Source organism: Pteropus alecto, unplaced genomic scaffold (genome assembly GCF_000325575.1).
Source record: "Pteropus alecto unplaced genomic scaffold, ASM32557v1 scaffold164, whole genome shotgun sequence".
Classification (NCBI taxonomy): Eukaryota; Metazoa; Chordata; class Mammalia; order Chiroptera; family Pteropodidae; genus Pteropus; species Pteropus alecto.
The window spans coordinates 1,422,983-1,435,380 of NW_006439568.1; the positions used below are offsets into that span (position 1 = coordinate 1,422,983).

Consider the following 12,398-nt stretch of genomic DNA (forward strand, 5'->3'; position numbering starts at 1 on the left):
TCCTCACCTTCGATAATGCCCATTATTCTTATGTTTCCTCTCCTGATGGTATCAGCTAGTTATTTTTTTATTATTTTTTATTCTTCGGTTTCTCTCTTCTTCCTTCTGATTCATTTCTAGCTTTCTGTCTTCGATATCACTGATCCTTTCCTCCATTTGGTCAACTCTATTTCCCAAGCTTGCTATTTCATTTTCAACTCTTGCAATGTGTTTATCTCTAGAAGATCTATTCTGTTCTTCTTGAGGGTTTCACTCTCCTTGCTCTGCTCATCTAGTTGTTTTTTCAGTTCCTGAAATTGTTGATATGACTTATTTCGGAACTCATTTCAGAAGTACCATCCTGAATTCTCTGTCATTTAAATCATATATTTCAATGTCTATAAGCTTATTTTCTGGAGATTTTTCTCTTTCTTTTTGAGATGCCTTGTCACCTTGGTTGTTCATGGTGTTTAATAGACTATTTCTCCACCTGGGCATTAATGGAAGTGTATTCTGCTGTTTTTCCAGAAAGATTTATTATATAAGGGTCTCTCTTTAGCCTGCCACAAAGAAGGCGCTTTTCTTTTGGTTTCCAGTAGGTGGCATCTAAGCCTCTTGGATCCTTGCTTTATATAAAGCCTAAATAATGTTTTTTTGTTTTTTTGTTTTTTGTAGAAATTTAATCACACTTGCTACTCTCAGTTTCAATCCCTGTCAGAGTTCACAAACAGTTTCAGTAGCATTTTCTCAAATTTCCCCGTGGCTCCACAATGATCAATCTCGGAGAATGGGGAGAGGGGCCCTCTGGATTGCGATTTGGGGGCTGCGGCTCAGCCTCGGTTTTGCACCCATGCCCAGTAAAAATCAACTATTGTTTCCCTGTGTCCCCGTCCTGCTTCTCTACTTTCTGCCCTGATGACTAGGCCTAGCTGCCGACTGCGTAGAAGTCCAGGCACCTCCAGGCAACTCCAGGAAAGTCGTTGCACCTTCACCCCTCCCCATCCTCCTGCAAGGAGCTCTGGCAGCTGTGAGAGGCAGCTTCTTTATTTCTCCCAGTCCACTGCAGCACACCCGGGTTCTGACCTGTGGTAGTTCTTATGCGCATTTCCCAACGGTCAGATGTGCTGGTGTGCAGTTTGGGTGTTTTTTGTTCAGTTTTGGATGTTCAGCTTATTGTTGTTTCAAGGGAAGAGATCTGAGGATGTCTCTCACTCCACCATGTTTCCCAGAATCCCCAAATTATATTTTAAAGATAACTTGTCAGTGCTTACTAAATGCTTTCATGTACTTTTCCATTTACTGTATTTTTTTGTAGAATAAACAAAAAAAAGTTTCCACTGGACCTGGGGTAACATTCAGCTTTCAGAGTAAAAGGAGATTTACTTGGACTCGGCTTCTCCCTGAGCCAGGCTCTATGATAGGCTTTGACAGAAGACAAAGTATAGGAAAATTTAAGTCCCGAGGAAGGAGGAACTTGATCAAATAGACTAAGGTGCAGACACTCAGTAGTTATTTAGCATCTGTCTTTCTAAATGAACTAATCTGATCATGAATTTAGAGAAGTAGGCATTAAGCTTTGTTAATAGTCCTTCAAAATCTCCTTTCTGTTCCAAGCACACACATTAAATTGTATCACATACCCTCTCCATAAAACAAGTGTCTCTTTCGACTATTTTTGCCCTAAACACAATTGATCTTCAAGACTCCAACTGCTTCTGGGCAGCTGTATTTGCTCACTCCGAAATCATAGGAGTTCACAGTGACTTTTCAGTGTTTTAAAAACTACCACCACAGAACTCAGATTCAAAGACTAATGGCAGAGACTGGCCTCAAGGTGGCCTCTTAAAAACAAGTTGTCAGATTGATTTGAGCATTTGCTGTACATAAATGCCTTTCTGAGGGGCATAAAAGCACTATGTTGTCGTACTTCATTTACCAATTCTCAGTGTTTTTCTGTGTCCCCGGTAATACTATAATCCATTTCAAGGTTAGGTGATTTGCAAAAGGTGATTTTTGAGTAGGTACAACGAGCCCTATTCATAAAGTCTAATCATGAATAATTCTAGCTGCTCTCTTGAAAACCATGAGTTATGTTAAATATGTCCCCTAAACTGTCTTCCAAGTTTACCTTGCCATGGAGAAAGCTTATGTATGATTAAAAACTCTAGTGCCACATATCTTGCATAACATGATTCCCTATTTGCAAATGCATAGATTCCTACCGATCAATAATATTTCCCAAAACATAATAATGATATATAAAGCAAAGCAGTATTCCCGAGCAGTATTTTCATGTTAGTTCTACTAAAAGATTGTTTATTTTGTACCCATTTATATCTGAAGCATTTCCATACATAAAATTTTACAGAAGAGCTCACTCTGCAAAGTAGTTAAAAGTGGGGGGCTGCTCTGATGAAGACCTAAACCTTCTTGCTCCTCCCTATCAGCTAATCCCCAGGTCTCCTCCAGCAGCCCAACAACCTTTTACAGATGCTCGTGGGCTCAAGCCATAGAGCACAGACGCTCCACTGTTCCGAGACAGTTCTCACAACCAAATTTTGTGTGAGAACTATACTGCAGAGTTCGAAAATAAATTCTCTGTTGGGGTCCTGAAATACAGAAATTCTGTATTACAAGCGAAGGGCAGATCCGTATTTCAATAATCAAGGAAAGCTAGGCTAACCTTGTATATTGTGTATGAGAGTGAGAAGCCTGAATAAAAGGCCAGCCCACTTTCATCTCAGAAATGGGCTTACCTGAAAATCTCAACATTTGTTATGTGTGTGCATATTTACATATACATATGCACATATATATGCATATAAATGCGCATATTCTTTTGAATAAAACAAGATATAATACTTAAGTAGTCAACATGGCACAGAATGAGTGAGTTTTCTTATGCATTAATCTGTTCCTTTTCATTAGGTCGATGACAGCATTCAAAGGAGACAGCAAAGTTATGAAATTGTTTGCAAAACACATCAAGGTAAGCAAAAGGCCTGTGGTTCCTGATGAGGGATGTTAATGGTCCTTAAGGGCCACTCCCAGACCTCAGCTTTTCCCCTTCAGCCTCTTCTTATCTTCTTAGCAAGCGTGTTCTTGTGTGCCTCTTTATTTAACATATTTAACGAGGATTCAGGTTTTCTTTGCATTTCCTGCCTCTGCATACCCACCTCTCCCCACAGCAGTCACTATTCCTCCATGCTCCAAGATTCCTGTACAGAAGCTGAGGTGTGACCCCTGGATTCTTTGAAGATTTACCAGTTTTCTTCTCTCTTGATGTTAACCTTCTTTGCCCTAGAAATTGACCCTAAACAGGGGTAGCCCCATTTGTTTTTTAACTTTATTAACTTTTAGATAAAATGATCCAAATTGGCCTATGACTGCACTTTCTAATGACTCTGAAAAGAGTTCCTGGACCCAGTCTCCAACAGGGGACAGGGTGCTTTCCAACACATCCAAGCAATGCTCCGGACACCACATTGATGTCCTACAATTCAACTCAGTTCTAACATTATCTATTCTAAGATAACATCAGATGCCACAAGTTAAGGGTTCAGTCCTGTAAGACTGCACACATACCCCCTCCCCTAACTTCAGCCACCAGTTGCAAAGCCCAGGCTGTTACCTGTACTTAAGACCAACTGGCTATAAATCAGAGGTTCCCAAAAGCCCCTCCTCAGATTTAGTTAATTTACTAGAGCAGCTCACAGAACTCAGAGAAGCATTTTACTTACTAGATTGCGGGTTCATTATAAAAGGATATGACTCAGGAACAGTCAGATGGAAGAGATGCATGGGGAAAGAGCTTCCATTGCCCTCTCCAGGCATATCACTCTCTCCAAACTCCATGTGTTCACCAACCCAGAAGTTCTTTGAACCCCTTGCTCGGGTTTTTATAGAGGCTTCATTACATAGGCATTATTGATTAAATTATTGGCCAATGGAGATGGATTCAACCTTCAGCCCCTCTCCTTTCCCTGGAGGTCAAGCGTGAAAGTTCCAACCCTCTAATCACAAGGTTGATACTCCTTGCAACCAGTCCCCATCCTCAGGTGCTTCCAAAACCCATCTCGTTTACATAAAACACACCTGTATCACTCTCAACACTTAAGAGATTCTGAGGGCCTTGGGAGCTGTGAGTCAGGAACTGTGGGTGAAGGCCACATATGTATGAGAAGTATATTTTGCTCATCTGAATGGCCAAATATATATTTCTTATAAATCTCAATATCACGCTTTTCTTTATTCTCTTCCATTATGAAATAGGTGCAGGAGCAGGTAAAGTTGCTGGAGAAGCGTGTGGTGCACCTGGGTGTAGGAACTCCAGGGAGGATTAAAGAACTTGTTAAACAAGGTATGAAAAGAGCCAGTGATACTCCCACTCAGAGCTGGGAGTTTGCCTTACCCACTGTGTGAGTTTGGGAAACCACATGTGTGATGTAGTGAAACCAGACCTCTGTGTTAATTCAGGAGTAGGAAACTCGGCCTTTATCCTCTGAAGTCAGCCAGCAAGTATAATGAAATAGGAAATGATAAGCACTGTGGCAAAACTCAGTCCATGTGCCCACCTAAATACATTCATATTTCAATCGCTTTAAGCATGTTAGTGGATCCACAATTAATTCCATCAGTTTACACTCTCTGGAGTTTGTAGAGCTAGATATGTTGAGTATTTGCTTCTCACTTAATTGAGTTTGGTTCCTCAAGACTCCCATTCCACTTGACAGCTGGTATATAAAACATGTTGAAACAAAAACATAGTTTCTGTGTATGAAATACTAGTATTCTGGAATATTTCTCCCAAATGCATTTCTTTTTTAGTGCTTTACCCAGAAAGTATTCCAGAAAATATCCACTGGTGGGTTTTATAGTTTGTTGATTTTCTCAAAGGCAGTAAGTAGCCTAGAAACCTGCTAGCCTGCAGATGATCTTACCTGTTCTACCTGCCAGACAGAATAAAGATTTCTTGTCGATGCTCATTTTCAAATTATTTCTTTAATTCAATAATAGAACATTATTGAATTAAAGAAATAATAGAACATTGTTTTATAACTGCTTAAAGCGATTCCTGTATTTTTTATATATCTGAAAGTAATATATTCATCAGTATAGTAACTCAGTATAGAGATGGTCATTTGCCAGGAAGTGAACGAAACTAAAAATACTAGTGTTTCTCTCCAGATGAAAGGCTTCCAGGGTTACATGAACCCACTACATACAGAGTTCTGTGCAAATTACAAGTAATAAACTTGAAGGCCCCAGATGAGGAAAGGAAACATATTTTTTGAGTTTCTATTTGTACTTAGCGCTGTGCTAGACACACTTACATATCTCATTTAGTACGTATCATCCTTGCAGGCTGGCATTCTTATGTCTTATGACAGAAACTAAAGTTAACAAGGGTTAAATGGCCCTCCAAGGTCTCTTAGTCTAGGCTTTCCTGGTTCCTGAGCCTTTCCCACTCAGGGAGTTCCTGGTCCATTTGAAGAGATATGCGAATGGAATGAGATTGATGACACGAGGCAGGAGGTGCCAAGGGCCCAGTGAGTATTTCGCCATCCTGGAGGAGTTGCAATGGAGAGAGCGATTTGGCTAAATCTGCAGGAAAGGCTTTTCAGAGGAGTCTTGAACTGATCTTTGAAGAATGGGGAGGATTAAAATAGGATCTTCGAAGTATGGAGATGTAAGAAAAGCATTCAGGAATGGGACTACAGCTGAATCAGAGGAGGGCAGGCAGATACATGTGGAATATCTGGAGGAGGCAAAAAGTAGACAATACCACATTGAAGTTAAGAGCCTCTATTATGGACTCAGACCTCCAGATTCAAATCCTAGGTCCAGCAACTTCCCATACCAGCTCTGTGACGTGGGCAAGTTACTTAACCTTTCTAAACCTGTTTCTTTATTTGAATGATAGAGATAGTAAATAGTACCTTTCTCAAAGGATTGTTATGAAAATTAAATGCCAGTAAAGAGCTCAGCACAGTAAGTGTCACGCCTTAAGAACTCAACAAATAGTAGTTATTATTTTTTTAAAGAGACCACCTTCCTTAGTTGGAGACTTCGTGGGCTGTAATAGCTAGTGATTCAGTTGGAAAGAAAGATTATGGAGGGAGACCTTGAACAGTAAGCCGAGAATTTTGGATTTTCCTCTTGAGAACATAGTAGGATGATGAAAGTGAAGGAACAGATGAGAAGTGCTCATAGTCCATCTGTGAGATGCAAAGTTGGGAGAGATTGGCTGGGCAACAGGAGAGGCCAGGATTAGGCTCTGCCTCTCCCACACCTCTTAGCCAAAGATTCACTTTTCCCTTTCCTGGAATACAGATGTTTTTGTGTGTGTGACCAGACCCTCCATGCAATACAGAGATAAAGGGAGAGGGGAGAAATGAAGCAGTACAAATTGTTGAAATTAGATTTCTACAGATTCATGAAAACTCTGTGTGAAAGCTTGTCTCATTTACGGAATGGGAAAATTATTTAAGGAGCTGTTGAATTTTTACAATACTAATGAAAATAACTTTTACTTTTGATTGTGATTGGATGAATGGTTAAATATTCACTAACCACAGGTGTTAGGCTACATACAAAGTGTTCAAAGAGAACAATTCCAGCATACTAGAAACTGAAAATCTAACAAAGTGAGACAAATGATGCATAACTCATTTTATTTATAAATATATATATATATGGTCTATTAAGGAGAGTTTCCAGATGTTGAATGATATCCCATGAGATTGGGATCTGTACAATTATAGACAGAATTGTATTGTTTTAATTTAATAATGAAGGGAATTTTCCGACTGTAAGAGCCTTTGAAAAATGCAAAAAGGTACAGAAAAGAAAATAATTTACTTTAAAATATTATCTTATAAGTTAATATTAACTATTTTCTTACAGTCTTCTATTCATTTTATTTATTTTTTATTTTTTTATTTTTTAGTTAGAGTTGACATTCGATATTATATTAGTTTCAGATATACAGCATAGTGGTTAGACATGTATACAATTTATGAAGTAGTCCCCTCAATTAGTCTAGTACCCACCTAGCACTATACATACTTATTACAATATTATTGACTGTATTCCCTATGCTGTACTTTACATCCCCATGACTATTTTGTAACTACTAATTTGTACTTCTTAATCCTTTCATCCTTTTCACCCTGTTCCCCAACCCCCCTTCCATCTGGCAACCATTTGTTCTCTGTATTTATGAGTCTGTTTCCGTTTTGTTTCTTCATTTATTTTGTTCTTTAGATCCCACACATAAGTGAAACCATATGGCATTTGTCTTTCTCTGTCTCACTTATTTCACTAGCATAATATTCTCTGGGTCCATTCGTGTTGTCCGGAATGGTAACATTTCATTCTTTTTTATGGCTGAGTAATATTCCATTATATATATGTACCAAGTCTCCTTTATCCAATTGTCTATGTCTAGGCTACAGTGAACATAGGGGTGCATATGTCTTTTCAAATTACTGTTTTGATTTATTTCAGATAAATACCCAGAAATAGAATTGTTGCATCATATAGTAGTTCTATTTTTAATATTTGGAGAAACCTCCATCCATACTGTTTTTTATACTGACTGCACCAATTTGCAATCCCACCAACAGAGCACAGGGGTACCCTTTTCTCCACATCCTCACCAACACTTGCTATTGCCTGAATCATTGATGACAGCTATTCTGACAGATTTGACATGATATCTTGTTGTGGTTTTAATTTACATTTTTCTGATGATTAGCAACATTGAGCATCTTTTCATATCTCTATTGGCCGTCTCTATGTCCTCTTTAGAGAAAAGCCAATTCAGGTCCTCTGCCCATTTTTTAATAGCTGAATAATATTCTACTGTATATGTATGTCACATTTTCTTTAACCATTCATTCATTGATGAACAATTATTCATCAATGATGTTAAATTGTTTTCATGTCTTGGCTATTGTAAATAATGCTGCAACGAACAAGGGGGTGCTGATATATTTTCAAGATAATCATTTCATTTCCTTTGGATATATACCCAGAAATGGGATTGTTGGGTCATATGGTAGTTCTATTTTTAATTTTTTGAGGAACCTCCATACTGTTTACCATTGCAGCTGCAATTTACGTTTTCAATTTACATTTTCACTCAACAGTGCATAAGAGTTCCCTTTTCTCCACATTCTTGCCAACACTTGTTATCTCTTGTCTTTTTGATAATAGCCATTTTAAAAGGTATCAGGTGATATCTCATTATGGTTTTGATTTGCATTTCCCTCATAATTTGTGATGTCTCCCTCATAATTAGCATCTTTTCATGTAACTGTTGTCCATTTGGATTTCTTCTTTGGAAAAATGTAGATTCAGTTCCTCTGCCTATTTTTAAATCAGATTTTTGCTATTGAGCTGTATGAGTTCTTTATATATGTTGTATATTAACCTCAAGTTATATTGTTTTTTTAACGAATTTATTATAGTAGGATGTTTGGGTTATTTCTTATTTTCGCTATTATAAATAATACTGCAGTGATCATCTTTGTAAGTAAATATTTAAATTTCTGATGTTTTTATTAGGATATGTTATATAAGGAAAATTATTTTATCAAATATTAAGCATTTAAAGCTCATATTATATAATGCCAAATTATTTTCCAGAGAGGCTGTATCTGTTTCCTCCATACTAGCCATAAGTTATTTTTAAGAGAAGACTGTCAGCCCATTTTCTTTCTTCCTTTATCATTTTTAATTTTTCAGAGATAGTTTTAAATAAGAGGCACTGTAATTATGATAAGCATGAAAAAGTCTTTTGGGCAGAGAAGAAGTTATTGAAATACAGAGAAACGTTGAAGGAAAGTCTACAGTTGTGTAAAGGAAGGCTTTAGTTTTGTTTCCATGTGAAACGTGTAACAGCTTGGGGCAGTGGGAAGAACATGGGGAGGGAGAAGAACTAACTTTGCCCAACTCAGAGACCTCTGAGGAACAGACAATCCCTGAGATCCCCTCGAGCCCCACATTCCATTACTGTCTCTAGATAGGCAGGAAAACAGTGGGAATGGAGTCTTCAGTGGTTCGCCAGTTTCCTCAAAGGATAGCTGACTTAAAATAGAGCCCATTTAATCTTAACTTCCTTTTCTGCCTAAAATTAACCTCCCAACCCTATCCTCATCCTTCTGCCCACTTACCTCCTCAGTCATGCAGACTCCATTGGACTCAAGTCCTCTGAAGGGCCCCTTCCCCAGACTGCAGGGATCTTACCAAACCCCTGTCAGGAATGAAACTCCACTCTCTGGGGTTTCATGAAACGGAGGCTTGGGATTAGTTCTTTGCCAGCACTTGAGCATGTGACAAGCTTAGCAAGCGATTTCTCTGCTTCCCTCAGAATCAATGATAAGATTATAAGGAGAGCTAGTTTCAGAGCACTGCATTTGTTTTCCATCGGGCAAGGACAGCATTTAATATGCAGAGATTAGTTACGAGGGGAGAGGACAGCAAATGAGGCAAAAAGCAACCAGGAGAAGAGAAAGTCATTTTAATAGGCTTATGTCATGAGGTCTTTGCTGCAGCAACTCTCTCCCTGTCTCTTTCAGGTGGCCTTAATTTGAACCCCTTAAAGTTTCTGGTTTTTGACTGGAACTGGAGAGATCAGAAGTTGAGAAGAATGATGGACATTCCCGAGGTACCTTGTAACCAGCAATTGCCTTTAATCTTTTCTTTTTTTTTAATTTGAACTTGAGTTCAAACACAATAATAAAGTCTTTGACATGGGGAGCCAGCACATTCATTCTGGCCTTTGAAAGTTAGTTTAAAGTAACTACAATTATAGAGGCCATCTACCCCTTACACATAACTCTGTCCTTTCCACGTGTTTTATCAGCTTTGTTTCTTCATTAAATGACTGATGGCCTCTGTCCCAATGGGGACCTTATCTATACTGTACCTTTGAGAAACAGGAAGATCTGGACGACTTGGCATATTCCCCTGTGCCTTGCTTTAAAGACACAATCATGTTTGCTCTTCATCCTTATAAGTGCACTTGGAGATGGGGGCACAAATCTGCCTCATTTCCTGCATCTCTACATCCCCCAAATCTCACTTACTTAATTTTGGTTTTGGGTGATGAGAAAATTTTTGATGTCTCAGTGGATTAAAACTGATTGAATGCCTTCGTGAGCACAGTATTAGCTCATTATATATTTATGAAAGTAATCTATTATCATCATAATGTGAAAAATTTATTTGCCACCCACCATGTTACCATGGGGCTAATTTTTCAATCTAGCTGGATGTTTAGAAGTAGCAGTTGGAGAGAAAAGGATTTGTGCAATAATAAACATGGCTGCCAGTCACCAAGCAGGGATGAATCATGGCAGTAACTAGCAAAAAAGCTTGCAGTACTTGGAATTGCTCCTCCAAACATGCTGAATGAATTAATTTATCACATAAAACCATATCCCCAGAATGACTAGACCTGATTATAATTGTTTAGTAAGTTATATCAGACATCAGTTCAAGAGACAATTGTCTCAGTTCTCTACACACACACGCACACACACACACACTGTCCCCTGAACTGATGTTTTTATTTTTTTAATTGGTTTAACAAATATGATGTCTGGCATGTGATGATTTCAGTTATAATGTTAAATCTGAGCAGTCCACCACTACTTTTCTAATTATAATAATGAGAAATAGAAACAAAAACACCCTTGTCATCCATAGTTTTTGTTATGTTGATGTTATTAGTAGTAATTATCCTATATCGAAATATTGTGTGTAATCTTGGCACACTTTGGGTATCTTTGTATAAGATTATTTTTGTATGAGATATTATTTTGAGCGGTGCAAACAAAAAGATACTTTAATGAAGCTGATGTTTTATATGATACCTCTTCTTTTACTTATGTAAATATTTCCGCTTTGAATAAAATGTGGGTTAGGATTCTAACCAATGTAGTGTATACTTGAAACTAATAATAAAATAAAATTTATATGGGTTAGAATTTTGCCATCCCTGATTCTGTCATAACAGCTGCATAAATACCAGGGAGTCTAGATGGTTGAATTTATTCACCAAGACCATTTTTTCTTGATCTTAACCTTTTTTCCTCTCTCATTTAGATAAGAAAGGAGGTTTTTGAACTTCTGGAAATGGGAGTCCTCAGTCTGTGCAAGTCGGAATCTTTGAAGCTAGGCCTCTTCTAAGTGCGGGTCCTAACGAAAATTCCAGTTTTCATGGTGGAGTTTGCATCTCGTTTAATGACTCTGGCACACTGCAAGCACCCAGTAAATATCAGCTATTGTTTTATGATGTTAGCTGCATCACCAGATGGGTCGCTGGTAATGTTTGATGGGGATTCTTTCACCGCAATGAATCGGTTCTTTGCCAGCTTCCTTTATAATAAAGTATGACCGGCTTGTTTTTCTTTCACCGACTGGCCTAGATCTGACTGTGTGGGAGAAGAAGCAGCTAGGCGACTTGAGGCAAGCTGCTTCTCTTTCTGAGCCTCAGTTTCATCAGCTGCAAAATGGGAATGCTATCTCGCAGGATTGTTGAGGGTTCCATGTAATGGTACATGCGGAACAGATTTGTAAACTGTGAAGCGTCGTCCCAGCGTGAAGGGTGGCAGTGGTAGTGGAAGAAAGAGCTGCCAGCATGTGTGGCACTTTGTAAACATATAAAAGCCAACAACATAACTACAACTGTCTTACTCATTTATTTTTTAACTTGTTATTTTGGAATGATTTCAAACTTACAGAAAAGTTACAAAAATAGTACAGAAAATTTCCATATCCCCTTGCCCTAGCTTCTCCCAATGGTACCATGGTACCATTATCAAAACTAAGAAATCATTGTTGGTACAGTATAATTAACTAGACTACAGACTTTATTCAGATTTCACCAGTGTTTCCACTGATGTCCCTTTTCTATTCCAGGATTCAATCAAGGATCCCACATTGCATGTAGTTGTCAGATCTCCTTAGATTCCTCAAATCAGTGACTGTTCCTCAGTCTTTCCTTTGTTTCATGACCTTGACACATTTGAACAGTACCAATCAGGTATTTTGTAGAATGTCCTTCAATTTGAGTTCGCCAATTGTTTGCTCATGATTTGATTGAGATTCTGCATTTGTTGGCCGGAATATCCCAGAAGTGATACGTCCTATTTAATGCATCGTAGCAGAGGATACATGATGTTGATGTGCCTTATTACCTGTGATGTCGACCTTGATCACCTGGTTGTGGTGGTGTCTGCTGATTTTCTCCACTGTAACACTGTTATTTTTCCCTGTCAGTCTTGGGGGAAATACCTTGAGCTGCACGAATATCCTATCTTTCCTCATACTTTGCCTGTCAACTTTAGCAACATTGATTGTTCTTGCCTGAAACTGTTATAACTATTGTGATTTTTCTATTTCTCTCA

At 38.3% G+C, this 12,398-nt stretch overlaps 1 protein-coding gene across 3 annotated transcripts in view; it reads left to right on the plus strand.

The window, feature by feature from the left end:
• Window positions 1-11,670, plus strand: part of CMSS1 (cms1 ribosomal small subunit homolog (yeast)) — a 333,716-nt gene extending 322,046 nt beyond the window's left edge. For 2 of the 3 annotated variants that reach the window (XM_006916546.3, XM_025050090.1), the window contains exons 8-11: window positions 2,908-2,968; window positions 4,252-4,339; window positions 9,564-9,652; window positions 11,095-11,394. In XM_006916546.3, the coding sequence (XP_006916608.1) occupies window positions 2,908-2,968; window positions 4,252-4,339; window positions 9,564-9,652; window positions 11,095-11,178 (322 nt within the window). In that variant the 3' untranslated portion in view covers window positions 11,179-11,394. Of the gene's footprint in view, window positions 1-2,907; window positions 2,969-4,251; window positions 4,340-9,563; window positions 9,653-11,094 lie in introns of all 3 variants that reach the window. The other variant, XM_015593042.2, reaches the window with a different exon arrangement.
• Window positions 11,671-12,398: the final 728 nt, after the last annotated feature.